Source organism: Phyllobates terribilis, unplaced genomic scaffold (assembly GCF_046119375.1).
Source record: "Phyllobates terribilis strain yellow unplaced genomic scaffold, ASM4611937v1 Scaffold_12__6_contigs__length_324123572, whole genome shotgun sequence".
NCBI classification, from domain to species: domain Eukaryota; kingdom Metazoa; phylum Chordata; class Amphibia; order Anura; family Dendrobatidae; genus Phyllobates; species Phyllobates terribilis.
In genome coordinates this window covers 279997445-280017455 of record NW_027362772.1, presented here as the reverse complement: position 1 = coordinate 280017455, position 20011 = coordinate 279997445, and the positions used below count along the sequence as shown (strand labels likewise).

Genomic DNA, 20011 nt, shown 5'->3' with positions numbered 1-20011 from the left:
GGAATTGTAAGTTCAAGCAGTACAATTTATATATGGGGCTGACTTGACATTACAATTGATTGCTGTACTAAGCTTGGTGCTGTATACGTGTGCTGACGGTGTTTCTGGTGCTGCATTCATGTGCTGACGATGGTTCTCATCTTGTACACATATAGCAATCCAAAACGTGGTTCATGACTACAAGATTCTGCTTCAAAAACTTTGTATGTTCACATCTCTTTTTTTGGAGCAGAAACTGAGCAGAACCTCTGCAAATCCTCAAATGCTCAAAACTTGATTTTGGTGATATCTTAATGTACTGATGATGGTTTTGGTGAAGTATTCTTGTAAATATCTCTTTAAATTATCTGTAGCCCTTGGTTCAGTACGGCACTGCAAAGTAGTTCAGTATGGCATTGCTCTAAACTCTGATTATATATTTATTTACATATACAGTACAGACCAAAAGTTTGGATACACCTTCTCATTTAAAGATTTTTCTGTATTTTCATGACTATGAAAATTGTACATTCACACTGAAGGCATCAAAACTAGGAATTAACACATGTGGAATTATATACTTAACCTACCTACCTCTTGAAGCTCATCAAGAGAATGCCAAGAGTGTGCAAAGCAGTCATCAAAGCAAAAGGTGGCTACTTTGAAGAACCTAGAATATAAGACATATTTTCAGTTGTTTCACACTTTTTTGTTAAGTATATAATTCCACATGTGTTAATTCATAGTTTTGATGCCTTCAGTGTGAATGTACAATTTTCATAGTCATGAAAATACAGAAAAATCTTTAAATGAGGTGTGTCCAAACTTTTGGTCCATACTGTGTATATATATATATATATATATATATATATATATATATTTGTCATGAACATTTTTAAAACAGATCTTGTAAGTTGTGATTTTTTTTTCTATACCTAAAGTAGAGCGTTTCCTAAATTCTCACCATTTGTGTATTAAAAAAAAAAAAGTGCCCCCATGTTTATACTTTGACCGGAGTGATCCTCGGTTATGTATGGGGGGAGGTTGGCCCGGAGGGTCACAGTAGGAAGGGGGTGTTCCTATCCCTCTGCCATTATGGGGATAAGTTTTGTACCCCTCTGATATAAAGTTACCCCCATAAACTTGTCGTGTGCCTCTGTTCACAACCTGAAATGGCCGCAGGTTAACCCCCGATAATCCAGTTGAACCTTTCAAGACAATCGCGTGAAACAACATTTCAGCGCACGCTGGTTTCAGGCATGATTAATCAATAACAAAATATTTTCTATACCCGTCGGGTGTTACGTGGTGAATCACTGCTGATAACTACTTCGTAAATCTCCTTACCAGAAGATAAGCCGGAAAGTTTCAAAACAGAATTTCCGACACCTGTTTGTTGGCTTTTGTCATTTTAAAGCATGTGTGACGTCTTCTGCTTCTAAGGTCACGTTCTTTTGTACTGTAATCAAGAACGAAGAACATTGAGAAAAACCTGTAAAATAATCGGCCTCTTGACTTATAAGGTAATATGATAGTGTCTCTAGACTGCCAGTTTTACTTTACCCATTCTGAAAAGTTTAGACACTCTCATTATAATGGTTGCTACATTCATTTGACAGTTTTAGTATTCCCTATCGAGTCCCGATTCCTTTTTACTTTCCCATAGAATTGTGTTGCTCTGTTCTTCTGGTATTCCTAGTATTCTCCTGGAAATCTATGAATAAGTTGACAACTTCAAGCATTCTCCTTGTGAATGAGCACTTTGTTTTTCAATCTGACAATGCCCAAACAGGAATGATGAGTTTTACATTTTGATGTATTTAGTGTTTTATATAGGACAAAAGTTGTGGGTTGTTTTTTAGTTGTTTTTTTTTTTTACCTCATGTAAAACTTTTATTAGACCCTGCCTCCTCAGAATTTAAAAGGTGATTCCCATAGGGTATGGGGTTAACTTACTAATCACTGAGGATCTAATTGCTAAGATCCCCAGGCTATGGACCTGGGGACAACTTAGCATTTTGGGTATAACTGTTTAGTACTGATGTGACATGCAGAAGTAGTGCTGTTGCTTCAAAAGCATCCAGCATCTGTTACAAATAACACAAGCACAGGAGACAGGAAGTGTTGTGCTTCAGAAGCATCCAGCAACTAGAGGGGTTAACACAGTCACAGGAGACAGGGAGTGTTTTAGCAGAGCCTCAGGGGATTGTGGGCAACTTGTTATTGTAGTCTGGCTGAAGCTGAAGAGAAAGGTGGTGTGTTATCTGGATCTGCCAGAAGGCAACTGAACAGGATTCAGATCAGGAGAGAAACTAAACACAGGTCAGATAAACTCCCTGAACTAACAGTGCAGAGTATTATCAGGCAGAAAGATAAGGACTGGAAGGAATCGTGTCACAGGGATCATCTCCATCATCAAACCCCACTCCCATCCATCTCCATGCAGGATAAAGAATGCTGTGTACTATTGTGTCCTTGTGAAGGAAAAGCCTGAGGTGGATGTATATGCATAGAAGTGTGCTGCTAAGAGATCTAATCTGTGCTGAATTATGCTACTGAAGAGATTGTAATACTGTGCCTTGTGAAGAATCTACTGTATTGTTATTGGAGCCGGTTGCTCAAGAAAGTCAGACTGTACTGTAATGAAGATTGTTGCTGTAATATCCCTGAATTGCTCTGGCTGTGCTTCCGATTGAATTCCACTGTTAAATTCTTGAAAGACTCTTGTCAGATGTGTCTGGTCAGCAACTGAATCTATCGTGTGCCTGAGAGAAGCTGCAGCCCATGGTCGCCCTGAGTAACGGTTCCCCCAGGATTCCAACAAATTCATGAAACCCGTCTCGGCCTATCTGAACCTAGCAGCGTGCATGTAACAGTGGTACCAAAAATTGGGAGCAATTGTTAAGCTCTTGGCTGCCATAGCGAGTGCACCCAACAATAACAATGGTGGTGGGCAATAGAGAGACCCCCTTCCATCTGTCTAACCAATTAAATGCTGCCTTTGCTATTGCCAGCAGCAGTTAAGAGGTTAAAACCCAAATGAGGAAGCTAAACCCATTCCTGCCATTTCTCTTGCAGCTATCCTGTCTGCACACGCTGGATTATTCTGATTAAAATGTATGTCATAATGCAGGAACTGGCACCTGACCATGATGTACAGTTTTATCAAGTTGGCAAGGGGTAATGTGTTTTTTTTTTTCCTATCAATCCTTTATGTGTGATCTGCGATATCCCCCTCTTCCTCACTGTCCTGTGTGGCTGTAAGACAACTCTCTTCTGCAGCAGGAGCCTCCCCCCACTGCTCTGTCTGAAGTAGTACAAAAGATTGCTAAGACTTACCTATTAAATAAAGAGCAGGAACATAGGTAAAAAATAGAGGGTACATAACAATCTTAATTCTAAAATGAGAGAGTACTGACGGTGAGACCCATAATCTCCCGAAACGCACTGATCTGACTGATAATTTCTGCTCCCCTAGGTATTACATAGCTGGAAAAACATGTCTGTGTGTAGGACTAAAAGTTCAGCCTAAGGCAAAAACAACAGCTAAACGGCATGAAACTAGGTGTGACCTCACAAGAGATATGACTTCTACCAATATAGACCTTACATTAGTTTCTGGGTTGTTTCTTCTCTATGACTTTTGCATTTATTATTTATCATTGTTTTGTTATACTTTGAATGTTACTTGTATTACTGAAGGATGGTTTGTTTGTTTGTTTGTTTGTTTGTTTGTTACTCTTTAGCCCTCATGTCCAGCGCAGTTCCGGACTCTGAAGGACCAAGATTTGCCCATAGATTTCCGCTCAATTGAGCAATGACTGAGCTTCTCCATGTAACAGCAGTGAGGGGGGGTCTTGAGAAATAGGATGAGACCCCTTATGATCAGCTGCTTTGAGGGAGAACTACTGTAAGCAGGTACCGAATACAACGCACAGACAAAGCAACATAGCAACGACAAACAATGCTAAACAGGATAATTGCATCAACAAATATACAATGAAGCTTCAGGTTCTCTTGAACTTCTAGGACTCTTGTTAAAAGTTCTTAGAACCTTCGGCAAAGGGAATGATACCGGTACTAGGTTAAGTCACTATATTAGCTCTTCTTCTAACACAGTGGGATCTCCTGTTCTTCCCACTAAGCAGAAAGTCCTCCTGACAAAGTCTTACAAGTTTCGGTGGACCGTCAACCGGTCCCTACCAAACTGCGGCACTAGCCAAGACCAACCCCTGTACCGTACGTTGGTGGTGGAAGCAACGGCCTGGCTCCCTCGCGCATCACGTTCATCACCACGGGCATCCTCCCTCGAGTGGAGTCTTCCCACGGATCATCGGTGCTTGACTTACGGCAGATGTCTCTGGTACCCGGTGGGATGAGGGCTGGGCTTCAGCTCTTGACTGGCATAGTCTGGACTCCGAGTCTTGACCGGTGAAGGTCAAGTTCTCGGGTCTTGACCAGCATAGTCTTGACCGGTGCAGGTTGGGTTCTTGGGTCTTAACCGGTACAGGTCAGGTTCTCGGGTCTTGACCGGCATAGTCTTGACCGGTGCAGGTTGGGTTCTCGGGTCTTGACCGATGTAGTCTGGGTTTCCAAACTTGTTTGGCGTGGATGGTGTCTTCGGTTCTCGACCGGCGTTGTCTGGATTCAGGAACTCGCTTGGCGCTGCCCAGGTTCTGCTTGCAGGCGGGCCACAGCCCATTGCCTCGGGCCTTCTGCCACGGCATGTCACCTTAGCGTCTACCTTGATGCACATCCTACCCCTTTCTTTACTTGGCACCAAATCCCCTCCTGCTTAGGCACGCTGGCCTTTTATTTCGGAGAACTGTATCATCAAGGTCACCTGACCCGATACGCCATTCAAACTTTTGCTCCTTTAAAGCTCTACCTCCTTTGGTTGGTTCCACAGAGTCTCGTTTGGACAGTAGATGGCAGTCTTCTTGCACAAATGTCGCACAGCTCTGGGAATCCTTGTCTCTTATGTCGCGCCTTCTTATATCACAGTAATGGATATCATGTAGCTGCGGGAGCAGGGATTTGGCTGTCACACAGCCAGAGTCTCCATAGAGGAGGCAGAGCTGGTTTATTACCGTCAGTGCCTGCTCCATCACAGTATACACAACGCTAAACAAACGCTTCCTCCTCCTTTATAAAGTGGTTATGTGTTTGCTGTGTATACGGAACGAGCAGCAGCTGTTGGGTCACAGGAGACTCGGACAGCTCTGCTGTGAAGCCAGGAGACTGCATTTCCCCTGTAACCTGGGCTAGTATATTAGCCCCAGTTACAAGGTATATTAATATGAAAATTACAAATATTTCAATATATAAATGGCTTCCCCCACCCCATCTCTCAAGTCTTTTATGGCCTTATGGCAGACACAATGTGTAAAGTAAATGAATAAAAAAAAATTGGTTAAAAAGTGAAAAATGACACTGTCAATCCACAGTTTTTTTTGTTACTAGGCCCACCCCCATTAAAAAAAAATAAAAAAATGTGTTTGATATATTAAATATTTGATACAGAATGGGGACCAAATTTTTACACTTATTTTGGTAATTCTTTCTGGTCATAAAAAAGTAATGGGGAAAAACAGACACTTATTTCCTTTTCTTTTCCACAAATATCGCCCGATATTGGAAAAAAAGAGAGAATGACTGACAAAAATGGAAACCATGTATCATGAAAAAAACATGCAGAATATTACTTTAATATCTGAAAGAGAATTTATTTTTTAATTTTTATTTTATTTTATTTTTTTTACAGCTTTTTAAACCCATGTACGAAAAAAAAAACGAAAATTATATGCCTGGTCAGGAACGGGGGTAAATGGCCCACCCAGTCTTGAACTGGTTAATCTGTTTATTTTCTGATTTTTAGAATTCTTTACATAACTGAGGGAAGCCATCTTACCTGCGCTTCTGGTTACAGCATTTAGAGAGATTCTTTACAGCCGCTCCACAGATCACGGGAAGCGATTAAACTGAAGATGTCCATTGGCTCCTACTGGAGAATGTTGTGGGCATGCTCTGTGACTTGAGCATAGGCCATTATGCAGGGAGGAGGAGGAGGTGAGCTGTGACATCACCTATTGTGAAAGGTGGATCCTGTTATTTACAACATCTGACACTTATTTTATTATCCTACCTGTTGTGATGTGATGACTGCTGAGAAGTGATATCTGCAGAACAGGACGTGTCCGTCCTAATTATGAGACTCTAGAGTAAAAATTGCAAGAATTCATCTGTGTTTTGTTTTTTTATCGTGATGAAAAAATTTTGCAGTAGCTTCTTTTTTTTATGGCATGTTCTTTTTAATTCTATTCTTTTTGTTTTACAGAGTAGAGGTGAGGAGGACATTGCATCTCCTCTGAACAGTACAGGTAAGAATGGCCCATTGTTACTGTGGATGGCCCAGGCGCAGAGATCTCGTAGGGTGTGCGCTCCATTTCACAGCTGTAATTATCCTATAGTTAAACACAATAGGTCTATTCAGGATAAAATCCTGCACTACTAGACCTGAGTGATGTATAACAATTATTGATGAGAGATCCTCACTGGAGAACATGCTGTTTACTAGCTACAAGTGCAGTCATGCAAGCGCCATTTTATGAAGCCTGTGCGAACAGATGTCCTACAATTGTGTACATATATATGGTTTATATGGTATTTTTATATGGACATGTGCCACATGATATCTCAAAAGTTCCGCAGCTGTGGCAAAAACTTGGTTTTTCACTTGCCTACCTGTCACGCAAGGTATGGGAAAGACTTGGTGCAACACAGAGGGAAGAAGGAAAGGGAACCCAAACACTAGGGAAAGGGGGGGGGGGGTGGAGACCTCCTAGTCTGGTCTAGTGTCACCCTGTCTCAACTACCGTCACTATATTGGCTCTTCACCAATTGCCGCATGCGTGCCTCGCCCTGACTTTCCCTGGCGTATGGCTAAGGATAGGGATGGGAGGAGATGAGCTCTAGTCGATCTCCACTAAACTCTATAGACAACAAGGGTAGACAAACAGGGGGAGATTGCTTAGCTTTAGATAGACAAATGCGAACTCAGCCTCAAGCTCCAGAGAGGACAAAGTACTGCTCTTGCTAAAGCTTCACAAGGAGTAATGAATATAGCCGGCACCTCCCTCTGGAACACAGCAGGTATTTATACACCCAGGCCAGGGAGCCAATTAGCCAGAGGGAGGTAGCCTCTGGGTCCTAGAGACAGCCAGCTTCTAGGAAGATGTCTGTAATGCCAAATGTAGAGATCTCCTGCAACCAACTGCAGGGCGACTGTCTGTCACCTCTGACACACCCGTGACACTACCATCACCACCCTTGATCACTCCTTGTAAATCTCATGGATCAAACATCACAAAGAACCTGTAAATTGTCTATGGGATTGAATGTGGCTCAGTGGACCTTTCAGACTTTCCAATAGTAACTTTTTGGTTTGGCCATTACAGGTGGAAATGAAAGAGCAAGCAACACCGCGCAGCCGGCTGTATCATCACAGCCAGAGCCTGTTATCCCAAGGACTAACGCTCAACCCTCAGGATCTAATAGTACCCCATCAGGACCAACTCGTGTTACCCCAGGACCTGCTCGTAATCCAGCTCCTGCCTCCAGACCATCAGGACCTGCCCAACCTACTGCCTCTAGGCCGGCGGGTCCAACTAGAACACCAGGTCCTGTCCGAGGTACCCCAAGGCCTAATACAAGACCTGGAGCCAATCCTTTAGTCTACAAGATCAGAAGAGTTTCCGCACTGAGAAGATACTGTGTCCCAGTCACAACTGTGGTGCTCATATTGGCTTCCCTTGCAGTTATAGGCATACTGAGTAAGTACGAAAGAAGGTATTTTTTTCATTACCATATATTATAATATATATTTTATATATATACAGTACAGACCAAAAGTTTGGACACACCTTCTCATTTAAAGATTTTTCTGTATTTTCATGAATATGAAAATTGTACATTCACACTGAAGGCATCAAAACTATGAATTAACACATGTGGAATTATATACTTAACAAAAAAGTGTGAAACAACTGAAAATATGTCTTATATTCTAGGTTCTTCAGAGTAGCCACCTTTTGCTTTGATGACTGCTTTGCACACTCTTGGCTTTCTCTTGATGAGCTTCAAGAGGTAGTCACCGGAAATGGTCTTCCAACAATCTTGAAGGAATTCCCAGAGATGCTTAGCACTTGTTGTCCCTTTTGCCTTCACTCTGTGGTCCAGCTCACCCCAAACCATCTCGATTGGGTTCAGGTCTGGTGACTGTGGAGGCCAGGTCATCTGACGTAGCACCCCATAACTCTCCTTCTTGGTCAAATAGCCCTTACACAGCCTGGAGGTGTGTTTGGGGTCATTGTCCTGTTGAAAAATAAATTATGGTCCAACTAAACGCAAACCGGATGGAATAGCATGCCGCTGCAAGATGCTGTGGTAGCCATGCTGGTCCAGTATGCCTTCAATTTTGAATAAATCCCCAACAGTGTCACCAGCAAAGCACCCCCACACCATCACACCTCCTCCTCCATGCTTCATGGTGGGAACCAGGCATGTAGAGTCCATCCGTTCACCTTTTCTGCGTTGCACAAAGACACGGTGGTTGGAACCAAAGATCTCAAATTTGGACTTATCAGACCAAAGCACAGATTTCCACTGGTCTAATGTCCATTCTTGTGTTCTTTAGCCCAAACAAGTCTCTTCTGCTTGTTGCCTGTCCTTAACAGTGGCTTCCTAGCAGCTATTTTACCATGAAGGCCTGCTGCACAAAGTCTCCTCTTAACAGTTGTTGTAGAGATGTGTCTGCTGCTAGAACTCTGTGTGGCATTGACCTGGTCTCTAATCTGAGCTGCTGTTAACCTGCGATTTCTGAGGCTGGTGACTCGGATAAACTTATCCTCAGAAGCAGAGGTGACTCTTGGTCTTCCTTTCCTGGGGGGGTCCTCATGTGAGCCAGTTTCTTTGTAGCGCTTGATGATTTTTGCAACTGCACTTGGGGACACATTCAAAGTTTTCCCAATTTTTCGGATTGACTGACCTTCATTTCTTAAAGTAATGATGGCCACTCGTTTTTCTTTACTTACCTGCTTTTTTCTTGCCATAATACAAATTCTAACAGTCTATTCAGTAGGACTATCAGCTGTGTATCCACCTGACTTCTGCACAACACAACTGATGGTCCCAACCCCATTTCTAAGGCAAGAAATCCCACTTATTAACCCTGACAGGACACACCTGTGAAGTGAAAACCATTTCCGGTGATTACCTCTTGAAGCTCATCAAGAGAATGCCAAGAGTGTGCAAAGCAGTCATCAAAGCAAAAGGTGGCTACTTTGAAGAACCTAGAATATAAGACATATTTTCAGTTGTTTCGCACTTTTTTGTTAAGTATATAATTCCACATGTGTTAATTCATAGTTTTGATGTCTTCAGTGTGAATGTACAATTTTCATATTCATGAAAATACAGAAAAATCTTTAAATGAGAAGGTGTGTCCAAACGTTTGGTCTGTACTGTGTGTATATATATATATATATATATATATATATATATATATATATATATATATATATATACCCCATGCACACTATTTGAGCACTTTTTTCTAATTACTTTACACAGATGGGGAAAAAAAAACTTTTACAGTAATTCATTTTTCCTTTTTTTTCTTCTTACAGTTAAGGTGGTCCTAGATAATTACTACTTCTTCTGCACAAAATCCTTTAAGTTCATTCCACTGGATAAATGGTGCGATGGGACGCAGGACTGTAGCGGCAATGAAGATGAATTGCGTTGTGTTCAGAGAGTAGATTATAGCAATAACTCCATTGGTGAGTATTACACAGAAATGTTCGTTACATAGGCGGTAATTCTCACTTTCACCTGTGGAGGCGCTGTGGGATATTTGGTCACTTGTTTAAAATGATAGTAGTAGCGAATTAGGCCTTGGACTGTGCAACAACTTCAGGCTTATACTTCAACTCTCTTGAGCGGACAGTAGATGGCGCTGTGCTAACTGTTGTCGTTTGTTGATATTTTAGTAGTTCTTCTACCACATGACCTCTCGTGTCTTTCTTCTTTTTTTTTTTCTTGCCAGTTCGCTTCTGTAATCCATGTTGTGCTGATTATTGGTTGCTGTATGTTCAAGCAAAACTCATTCTGCAATAATGTCCGAGTGCTGAATGATTCAGCTGAAAGCATTAGATAACCCAAGCTCGTATTGAAGGGGGCTATCCAAAGCAGATCCCTTCCCCTTTTAAAGGAAGATGAACAAGTGTGTGTTTTTCAACAGATGAGATTTTTTTTTTTATATAATTTTGCAGTGACCGTATCCTGTATATAGCTCCACCCGTGAGCGTTCGGCCGCCCTGTATAGCTCCACCCGTGAGCGTTCGGCCGCCCTGTATAGCTCCACCCGTGAGCGTTCGGCCGCCCTGTATAGCTCCACCCGTGAGCGTTCGGCCGCCCTGTATAGCTCCACCCGTGAGCGTTCGGCCGCCCTGTATAGCTCCACCCGTGAGCGTTCGGCCGCCCTGTATAGCTCCACCCGTGAGCGTTCGGCCGCCCTGTATAGCTCCACCCGTGAGCGCTCGGCCGCCCTATATAGCGCCACCCGTGGGCTTCGGTCGCCCTATATAGTGCCACCCGTGGGCTTCGGTCGCCCTGTATAGCTCCACCCGTGAGTGTTCGGCCGCCCTGTATAGCTCCACCCGTGAGTGTTCGGCCGCCCTGTATAGCTCCACCCGTGAGTGTTCGGTCGCCCTATATAGCTCCACCCGTGAGCGTTCGGCCGCCCTATATAGCTCCACCCGTGAGCGTTCGGCCGCCCTATATAGCTCCACCCGTGAGCGTTCGGCCACCCTGTATAGCTCCACCCGTGAGCGTTCGGCCGCCCTGAACGCCCTGTATAGCTCCACCCGTGAGTGTTCGGCCGCCATGTATAGCTCCACCCGTGGGCTTAGGTCGCCCTATATAGCTCCAACCGTGGGCTTCGGTTGCCCTGTATAGCGCCACCCGTGGGCGTTCGGCCGCCCTGTAGAGCTCCACCCGTGGGCGTTCGGCCGCCCTGCAGAGCTCCACCCGTGGGCGTTCGGCCGCCCTGCAGAGCTCCACCCGTGGGGGCGTTTGGCCGCCCTGCAGAGCTCCACCCGTGGGGGCGTTTGGCCGCCCTGCAGAGCTCCACCCGTGGGGGCGTTTGGCCGCCCTGCAGAGCTCCACCCGTGGGGGCGTTTGGCCGCCCTGCAGAGCTCCACCCGTGGGGGCGTTTGGCCGCCCTGCAGAGCTCCACCCGTGGGGGCGTTTGGCCGCCCTGCAGAGCTCCACCCGTGGGGGCGTTTGGCCGCCCTGCAGAGCTCCACCCGTGGGGGCGTTTGGCCGCCCTGCAGAGCTCCACCCGTGGGGGCGTTTGGCCGCCCTGCAGAGCTCCACCCGTGGGGGCGTTTGGCCGCCCTGCAGAGCTCCACCCGTGGGGGCGTTTGGCCGCCCTGCAGAGCTCCACCCGTGGGGGCGTTTGGCCGCCCTGCAGAGCTCCACCCGTGGGGGCGTTTGGCCGCCCTGCAGAGCTCCACCCGTGGGGGCGTTTGGCCGCCCTGCAGAGCTCCACCCGTGGGGGCGTTTGGCCGCCCTGCAGAGCTCCACCCGTGGGGGCGTTTGGCCGCCCTGCAGAGCTCCACCCGTGGGGGCGTTTGGCCGCCCTGCAGAGCTCCACCCGTGGGGGCGTTTGGCCGCCCTGCAGAGCTCCACCCGTGGGGGCGTTTGGCCGCCCTGCAGAGCTCCACCCGTGGGGGCGTTTGGCCGCCCTGCAGAGCTCCACCCGTGGGGGCGTTTGGCCGCCCTGCAGAGCTCCACCCGTGGGGGCGTTTGGCCGCCCCGCAGAGCTCCACCCGTGGGGGCGTTTGGCCGCCCCGCAGAGCTCCACCCGTGGGGGCGTTTGGCCGCCCCGCAGAGCTCCACCCGTGGGGGCGTTTGGCCGCCCCGCAGAGCTCCACCCGTGGGGGCGTTTGGCCGCCCCGCAGAGCTCCACCCGTGGGGGCGTTCGGCCGCCCCGCACAGCTCCACCCGTGGGGGCGTTCGGCCGCCCCGCACAGCTCCAGCCGTGGGGGCGTTCGGCCGCCCCGCACAGCTCCAGCCGTGGGGGCGTTCGGCCGCCCCGCACAGCTCCAGCCGTGGGGGCGTTCGGCCGCCCCGCACAGCTCCAGCCGTGGGGGCGTTCGGCCGCCCCGCACAGCTCCAGCCGTGGGGGCGTTCGGCCGCCCTGCACAGCTCCACCTTTCTATGTACTTAAAATTACTCTGATCCTCTTTACATTTCAGTCCCAATTTTAAAGAACAGTTTGTCCCAAAACATGCCTTATTAGAAAACCAAAGCGTAATTATTATATGAATAGTAATAATGATACAATAAAGTTCTTACAAAACCAGACGCAATATTCTTGATCGTTTATTCATTCTTGTGTCGCAGTCCGGCTGACAGAATCTGGCTCCATCGCGCAGATCTACGGCTACGGAAGGTGGAACTACATTTGTTCTGATGGTTTTGATGCTGCAAGAGCTAAAGCTGTATGTGCGGAGCTGGGATATTCAAGGTACATTTTATACACCGTATACGGACAGAAATGATTGCTAACCACTGAATGTAATCACGCCAACCACATGTATCATAAGTGACCTGTGCAAGGTTAGACCTGGGTAGTAAAAGTTAGTTGTGTGTTTTTTATTATTTCTGTGAATAATTTCTCCCCTTTTCTCCCCTTTTCTCCCCTTTTCTCCCCTTTTCTCCCCTTTTCTCCCCTTTTCTCCCCTTTTCTCCCCTTTTCTCCTTTTTCTCCATTGTAGCTGAATCAAGACTGTCTTGTTTGCTCCCCTCTTTAAGACACAGCTTGCTCAGGCTTGCAGCTCTACAGAATTTGCAGCAAAGCCCTTAAGGAAAGGCTTTTACTTGCTTTGACTTGTCTCAGACCAGACATGCCTATTTCAATAAAATAAATGAGGTTAGAGTCTGCCCTCTAGTGGTCCAAATTAGTATAGCAACTTCTCCAGAATCTCTATAGCATGCAACTTATAAAATATTGATCATAGTTGTACAACATTGTATTGATTATTGATCTGTGTTTGTATTTTTATATATTTAGACCCTATTCGTTAGCCTGTAGTCGATAGAATAATACATGCCCGCTCGTTGTGCTGTCCACTTCACATATAGAGGCAGGGAATAAAGCCCATTCTGTTTTTGTGTTTCAGTAACCCTACATTTACCTCTGTAACTAGAAGTGATATAAATGGGCCGTTCAGTACCATTCGGCCCGGCAGCAATGGGATAGAGGTGATTCCTGTTACTGGGTGAGTAAAAGGCTAGAAATGGCCAACGTACGTTTTCGTGCACATTAATTCCTCTTGGACGAGGTTCACACTTGGGTCGGAGCCTCTTCTAGAATGTTGCACTATTATTTTTCTCCTATAAAACGATGGCCACCTTAATGGAGACTTAACCGGACCCGTTTGGTGCCATTTGTGTCTTTTTTATAGGAGGAAGCCATTTCTTGCAATAATGTTTTGAACATTTAATTTCATCTTTCTGTTCTTAAAAAAAAAAGGCGTAGACAAATAAAACTCCAAGGCGATCCTATCCTTTCCATAACCAGGACTTGGGGTCCTAGATTGTATTAGCCTTGGGCTACGTTCACACTTGTTTTTGGACATTCTGTTCCTTTTTTAGGGATAGACAGGATTAATGTTTGAAATGGATGAGCTGCACAGCATGTAAAAACGGAACCAAGGGGCATCATGGATTATTACGAGGTCACTCTGGTTTTTAGAATGGAAGAAAGTGCATCATGCAGAACTTCTGTTCTAAAAAGCAGGCAGATAAAGGAACTCAGCTGAGCCCTATGATTGTCTCTGGGGTCCCCCTGCTTTCTGTTTAGGGTGCCTTCAGACATCGGTATAAATTGGACCACATTGCAAGGACTGGCCGACTGTCTATGACGTTGAAGACCCGCCGGCCAGTCCTTGAAATCTGGTCCGATTCATACGGATGTCGGAATGCACTCTAATGCAACAAATCCGTTTTAACTTCGTTCTGTTCGCATGTCCCTTTTGGGATCCATTTGTAACAGATCCAGTAGAAAGAAATGTCTAAATGGCTGCATTTAATAATGAAAGCTTTGGTATCAATTTGCATCTGTTTTTTAGTGCAGGTATTTCTGAACCTCTCCGAGTGTTCTGGGCATGCTCCGTGCTTTAAAACAGATCCGTTAAACAGAAAACCTAATGAATGACTAAATCTATTTCTTATAGACTTTAATATTAAAAACGAGGGGAAATAAAAAAAACAAAAATGACGCAGATTAATTTTTTTTTTTTTTAATCTTTTCCCCAAAAAACAGCAGACAGATGTCACTTTTGGAGACATAGAAGCCATTCGAATGAATGATTTTTTTTTTTTTAATGGATCAGGAAATGGAAATACAAACAGACATGTGAATAGAGTTTTGTTTCTAAAACTGGGACAGACAAATGGAATAGACAAACACTTGTGAGGATTTCGCCTTCGGGCACATTCACACATTATTTTCCATATTCCTTAACACAATGGACAATTTTTTTACCTGTTTTTCACTTATTTTTTTATAAAAACTGAAGGAAATATAAAGTGTTTTGAACTTTTTTTTTTGCCATTCAGAAACTGGTCTGCTAAAAATGGATGGAAAACGGTTTCGTTTTGTATCGGATCTCCTTAGACTTAAATGGCTCATTCTGATCTGCAAAAAAACGGATGAGAACAGAACAAGCGCCGAGCTAAACAGATGCGGCACACGGATCCATTTGAAAAAGAAAAAAGTTTTGTGTGTGAATACTTCTATTAAACTGGAAAGTTCTGCTTATAGGGTTGTCTTTTGTTTTTTCAGGACCTGCTCATCTGGCAGTGTTGTATCTATCAGCTGTATAAGTGAGTGTTTCCATCATCTTTCTATAACTGATCTCCTGATCAGTCCTAGGCTCACATATGTGTGATGCGTTGCTTCTTTGGAAGTCCCTTAAGCTTCATCTATTTCACTTTGTCCCTTTTAGCCTGTGGTGTTAATCATGATAAACAACGAATTATCGGAGGACAGGACTCCTCCATCGATCATTCCCCCTGGCAGGTCAGCCTGCAGTACATGGGGCAGCATTCGTGCGGAGGATCCATTCTTACCCCCCGTATTATCCTAAGTGCGGCACATTGTTTCCCAAGGTAAGTCATGGTCTTGTATAGCCTTAGCCTTGATATCACTGGTGGTGATGAAGGATGGGTACTAGTTCTCATTAAGGCTCGTACAGACAACCGTATTTTCGGCCCATGTGTGATCTGACAAAACATCGGATCGCGCTCGGACCAATGTTATGCTATGGGGCCGTGCACGTGTCCAATTTATTTATTTTTTTCCATCAGAGTCAGTCCAAGAAACAAAAATTACGGCATGAACAATTTGCATCCAATATTCGGATCACAATCAGCCATGCAAGTCAATGAAAAAAAATTTACTTGAATGACATCCGACTGCGCGGTCTGATTTTCATGGACTGATACAATGGAGAAGATGGAGAATTTTTTTCCATCTTCTCTCCTGTGATCTCTCATGTGATTAGCATAATGAGACCCATTCTCGTTCGCGCTCTCTCTCTCCCGTTCGCTCTCTCTCTCCCGTTCGCTCTCTCTCTCCCGTTCGCTCTCTCTCTCCCGTTCGCTCTCTCTCGCCCGTTCGCTCTCTCTCGCCCGTTCGCTCTCTCTCGCCCGTTCGCTCTCTCTCGCCCGTTCGCTCTCTCTCTCGCCCGTTCGCTCTCTCTCGCCCGTTCGCTCTCTCTCGCCCGTTCGCTCTCTCTCACCCGTTTGCTCTCTCGCCCGTTCGCTCTCTCTCGCCTGTTCGCTCTTTTGCTCTCTTACTCTCATTCGGTTTCTTGCCCGTTCGCTCTCTCGCCCGTTTGCTCTCTCGCCCGTTTGCTCTCTCGCCCGTTTGCTCTCTCGCCCGTTTGCTCTCTCGCCCGTTTGCTCTCTCGCCCGTTCGCTCTCTCGCCCGTTCGCTCTCTCGCCCGTTCGCTCTCTCGCCCGTTCGCTCTCTCGCCCGTTCGCTCTCTCGCTCTCGTTCTCTCTCTCGCCCGTTCGCTCTCTCGCCCGTTCGCTCTCTCGCCCGTTCGCTCTCTCGCCCGTTCGCTCTCTTGCTCTCGTTCGTTCTCTCGCCCGTTCGCTCTCTCGCCCGTTCGCTCTCTCGCCCGTTCGCTCTCTCGCCCGTTCGCTCTCTCGCCCGTTCGCTCTTTTGCTCTCGTTCTCTCTCTCGCCCGTTCGCTCTCTCGCCCGTTCGCTCTCTCGCCCGTTCGCTCTCTCGCCCGTTCGCTCTCTCGCCCGTTCGCTCTCTCGCCCGTTCGCTCTTTTGCTCTCTTGCTCTCATTCGTTCTCTCGCCCGTTCGCTCTCTCGCCCGTTCGCTCTCTCGCCCGTTCGCTCTCTCGCCCGTTCGCTCTTTTGCTCTCTTGCTCTCGTTCGCTCTCTCGCCTGTTCGCTCTCTCGCCTGTTCGCTCTTTTGCTCTCTTACTCTCATTCGCTTTCTCGCCCGTTTGCTCCCTTGCCTGTTCGCTCCCTCGTCCTTTCACTCGTTTGCTCGCTCTTTTACTCTCTTTCGCTCTCTTCCAGTACATAATTTGGTAAAGTGAACGTTGCATCCAAAACTACAACTTGTCCCGCATAGAACAAGCCCTCGTATGGCGATGAGATATAATATTTTGGCATTGTGATGTTACCTATAGATAATACCGGCTTCCTCCACATCTAGGACGGAGCAGCAGGTGGACAGATGGCGGGTGCAGGCCGGCCTCTCCACTCTTACCTGCATCTTTGCATCACAAGTGGATAAGATCTACATTCCCACCTCGTACAACCTGGACCTAAAGCCGTATGACATTGCCATTCTGAAACTGAAGAGCGATCTGACCTTCTCGGGTAATGAGGTTTTGTTATTACCGTCCGTTCTGCGCCATTTTCAGAAGTGGGAGAATTCATAAATGAGACTAAATCCTGGTGTATGAAACTCGTGCCAGATTTCGTGACCGATCACTTCCGCCTCTCTTTCATCCGAGACCCCTGCCGATCAAAACTTCTGGCCTGTTGAATATTTTTGTGAAAGTGGAGTTAGACTTTAGGAAGGTGTTATACAGACAACACCTGTCTTGAACAGCAGCGACTGGAGCGAGCTGTGATTACTGCTGTTTAACCTCTTAGCCGCCACTGCCAGTCTCTGATCATGGCATTTTAGCGGTTTTAACCACTATAAGTAAATGGGTTACATTGGCATTTGGGGGCCTTCTATGAGCGCCAACATCTTGATGTTAATATAAAGCCCAACCTTGGGCTTATTTGATGATTGTGAAATTTACAATATACTGAATTATTAAGGCATTGAGATATATAGATATACATACATACATACATACATACATACATACATACATACATTTTCCCATTAGCATGAAAAAGGGATTAGGATTGTTTTTGAGCATAGTTTTAGATTGGCAGGTCAGTGCATGCAGAGGTAGAGTGAAACGTGACCTGTGGGCCATATGCCGTTCTTCATAGACCTCATATCTCGGAGGTATTGTCATCAGATTAGACAATGATTGGGTTAGAGGCTTCTATTAATGGTCTGGTCTGCATGTGACTGTACAGCGTTCTCAAAGAGCAAGCAGGATATTTTTGGATCAGTCTTGTCCATTCCGCTCTCCATACACAATGCTTGATGTAACTGTTTTTTGACCCCGCAGTTTATTTTTTAGCCGCCTTTCACATATTTCCTTATTTCTGTTCTGTTATCAGAACAACAACAAAAAGTATCAGTGATGCAGGAAATCCAAACATGGCGGTCACAGACTGCGTCCAATGGATATCATTGACTATCATAGAGTCCATTGAGTTTCTTTCCCGGTGGCCGACATTTTACTGGACACAATGTAGTGCTCTATTTGGTTCCCAATTTTTGGCAGAATCTACGATGGAGGCTCCAACGTGTATGTGAACTAAACTTTTTAGACAAGGGTCTATCCTGAACAAACATTATTGTCATGAATAACTAAACTTATTTAAACAGTCCAAACGATAGCCGGCACTCACATCTTCTTAAAAGAATTGCTTTATTGATCCAGTAGTATAAAAGGCACAAAAATTGGTTGGACACAACAGCACAAAAATTTAAAAAGGCAGAATAGAAATATTTGCTGAGCTCACAGGCAACATGTTTCAGACCTACATGGACAAACGTCAAGGACAAAGGACCATGTAGGTCTTAAACATGTTGCCTGTGAGCTCGGCAAATATTTGTTTTCTGCTTTTTTTTTACTTTTTGTGCTGTTTTGTTCAACCACTTTTTTGTGCCTTTTTATACTACTGGATCAATAAAGGAATTATTTTAAGAAGATGTGAGTGCTGGCTATTGTTTGGGCTGTTGCTATTACTGGAGTATTTTGCCGTGCACCCGGACAGATGAGCTGATTTGGCTCTTTTTTTTATTTTTATTTTTTATAAAGAGTCAAAATTGCAGGATCTTTGAGCCTAGATGGAAAATCTATGAATAAAATATGGTAATGCAAAATTCTGCAAATAGAGGTCATCTATATAATGGGCTCCTACTGGATAACTCTTAGGACCAGAATTTAGGAAGTTGGGTATTAATCCTAGACATTTGGTAGAAATATTATGAGCAGAGTACTGTTCGATAGCCAATGCTCCCCCCAGATGTCCTTTTCAGCTGGATGCTAAATAAAGTATATAGCCTCTAAAGCATTCACTGACGATGGATGGAGACTATTCGAATTTGTGTCATTATTTATTTTCACTGATCAAGCTCCTTTCGTCTTTCACATCCCAGATTCCATACAGGCGATCTGTCTTCCAGGCTTTGATAGCAGCTTGCCGGATAACGCACCATTGTCGGTGACTGGCTGGGGTCACACTGTGGAAGGAGGAGGTATGTTCATGTTGGAAGTCATTTCTGTAAATTTTTGTCTACTTTTTCCAGATCTGTCCTTGGTCTAGTTTGACTTTAATCCAATCCAATTTTTTTTTTTTTTGGCTTCTTTCTCTGAATTTTGCCTTTTACAGCAACCTTGGCCTCCACCCTTCAGAAAGTCTCTATCAATTTAATATCCAGAAGTGTTTGCAACCAGGAGTATTATGGTCAAGTGCTAGATTCAATGATTTGCGCTGGCCGGCTCTCGGGTGGGCTTGACACTTGCCAGGTACCTCCTTTAATTCGCTTTCGGCACAGTTTAGGCCTAGTGTCATTGTTTGACTTCCAGGGTTGCTTCGTCCAATTTCTGACCCTTTACGAGGGACGCAACGTCAGACACTAATCTAGACGGCTGTTTCGGGATGTTTCTCCTTAGCAATTCTTTAACACAGCTTTGGCTCTGCAGTGTCGAGGGGCAAGTGCCCCAAAACAGCCGTCTGTAAGAGATCGAGTGTCTGGCTTGGTTAATACTTACGGGTTAACTAGCTCGAACAGGAACAAAAATAAAATATTCCCCTTTCCTTCCCAAAGGGCTAATATTCACGGAGCATCACCAATGAGACTCCATACCCTACTGCTCCCTATAAGCAGGGCTGATCTCCACCAAAACTAATAGAATTTAAGAGTATACCACTAAGTAATGGATGTATTAAATTGTTAAAATCTTATTAACATTTTATAATATACAGTTTCTTACGTCTCAAACAAAAGGATGAAAATAAACTTTCTTTTTTAGGGTGACAGTGGAGGCCCCTTGGTGTATTTGAGTGAATCTTTGCACTGGGAACAAGTTGCTATTGTCAGCTGGGGAGACGGCTGTGGGCGACCTGGCAAAGTTGGAGTATACACAAATGTCCCGTCATTTCTGTCATGGATATATGGAATAATGAAGGTAACTGCTTCTGCTGCCATTTCTGCATCCTTACACATATGATTGTTATAGGGAAACTACATGGGAGAGTTTTTCTGAGGTGGGGATAGGCAAAAGGAATGGT

General features: G+C 45.3%; 1 protein-coding gene across 2 annotated transcripts in view; it reads left to right on the top strand.

The window, feature by feature from the left end:
* TMPRSS4 (transmembrane serine protease 4) overlaps positions 1 to 20011 on the top strand; it is a 39779-nt gene that overhangs the window by 17190 nt on the left and 2578 nt on the right. For both annotated transcript variants that reach the window (XM_073657057.1, XM_073657058.1), the window contains exons 3-13: positions 6317 to 6359; positions 7437 to 7811; positions 9666 to 9818; positions 12448 to 12571; positions 13227 to 13325; positions 14894 to 14934; positions 15057 to 15219; positions 16791 to 16957; positions 18876 to 18974; positions 19109 to 19245; positions 19753 to 19908. In XM_073657057.1, coding sequence (XP_073513158.1) covers positions 6317 to 6359; positions 7437 to 7811; positions 9666 to 9818; positions 12448 to 12571; positions 13227 to 13325; positions 14894 to 14934; positions 15057 to 15219; positions 16791 to 16957; positions 18876 to 18974; positions 19109 to 19245; positions 19753 to 19908 — 1557 coding nt within the window. The remainder of the gene's footprint in view (positions 1 to 6316; positions 6360 to 7436; positions 7812 to 9665; positions 9819 to 12447; positions 12572 to 13226; positions 13326 to 14893; positions 14935 to 15056; positions 15220 to 16790; positions 16958 to 18875; positions 18975 to 19108; positions 19246 to 19752; positions 19909 to 20011) is intronic.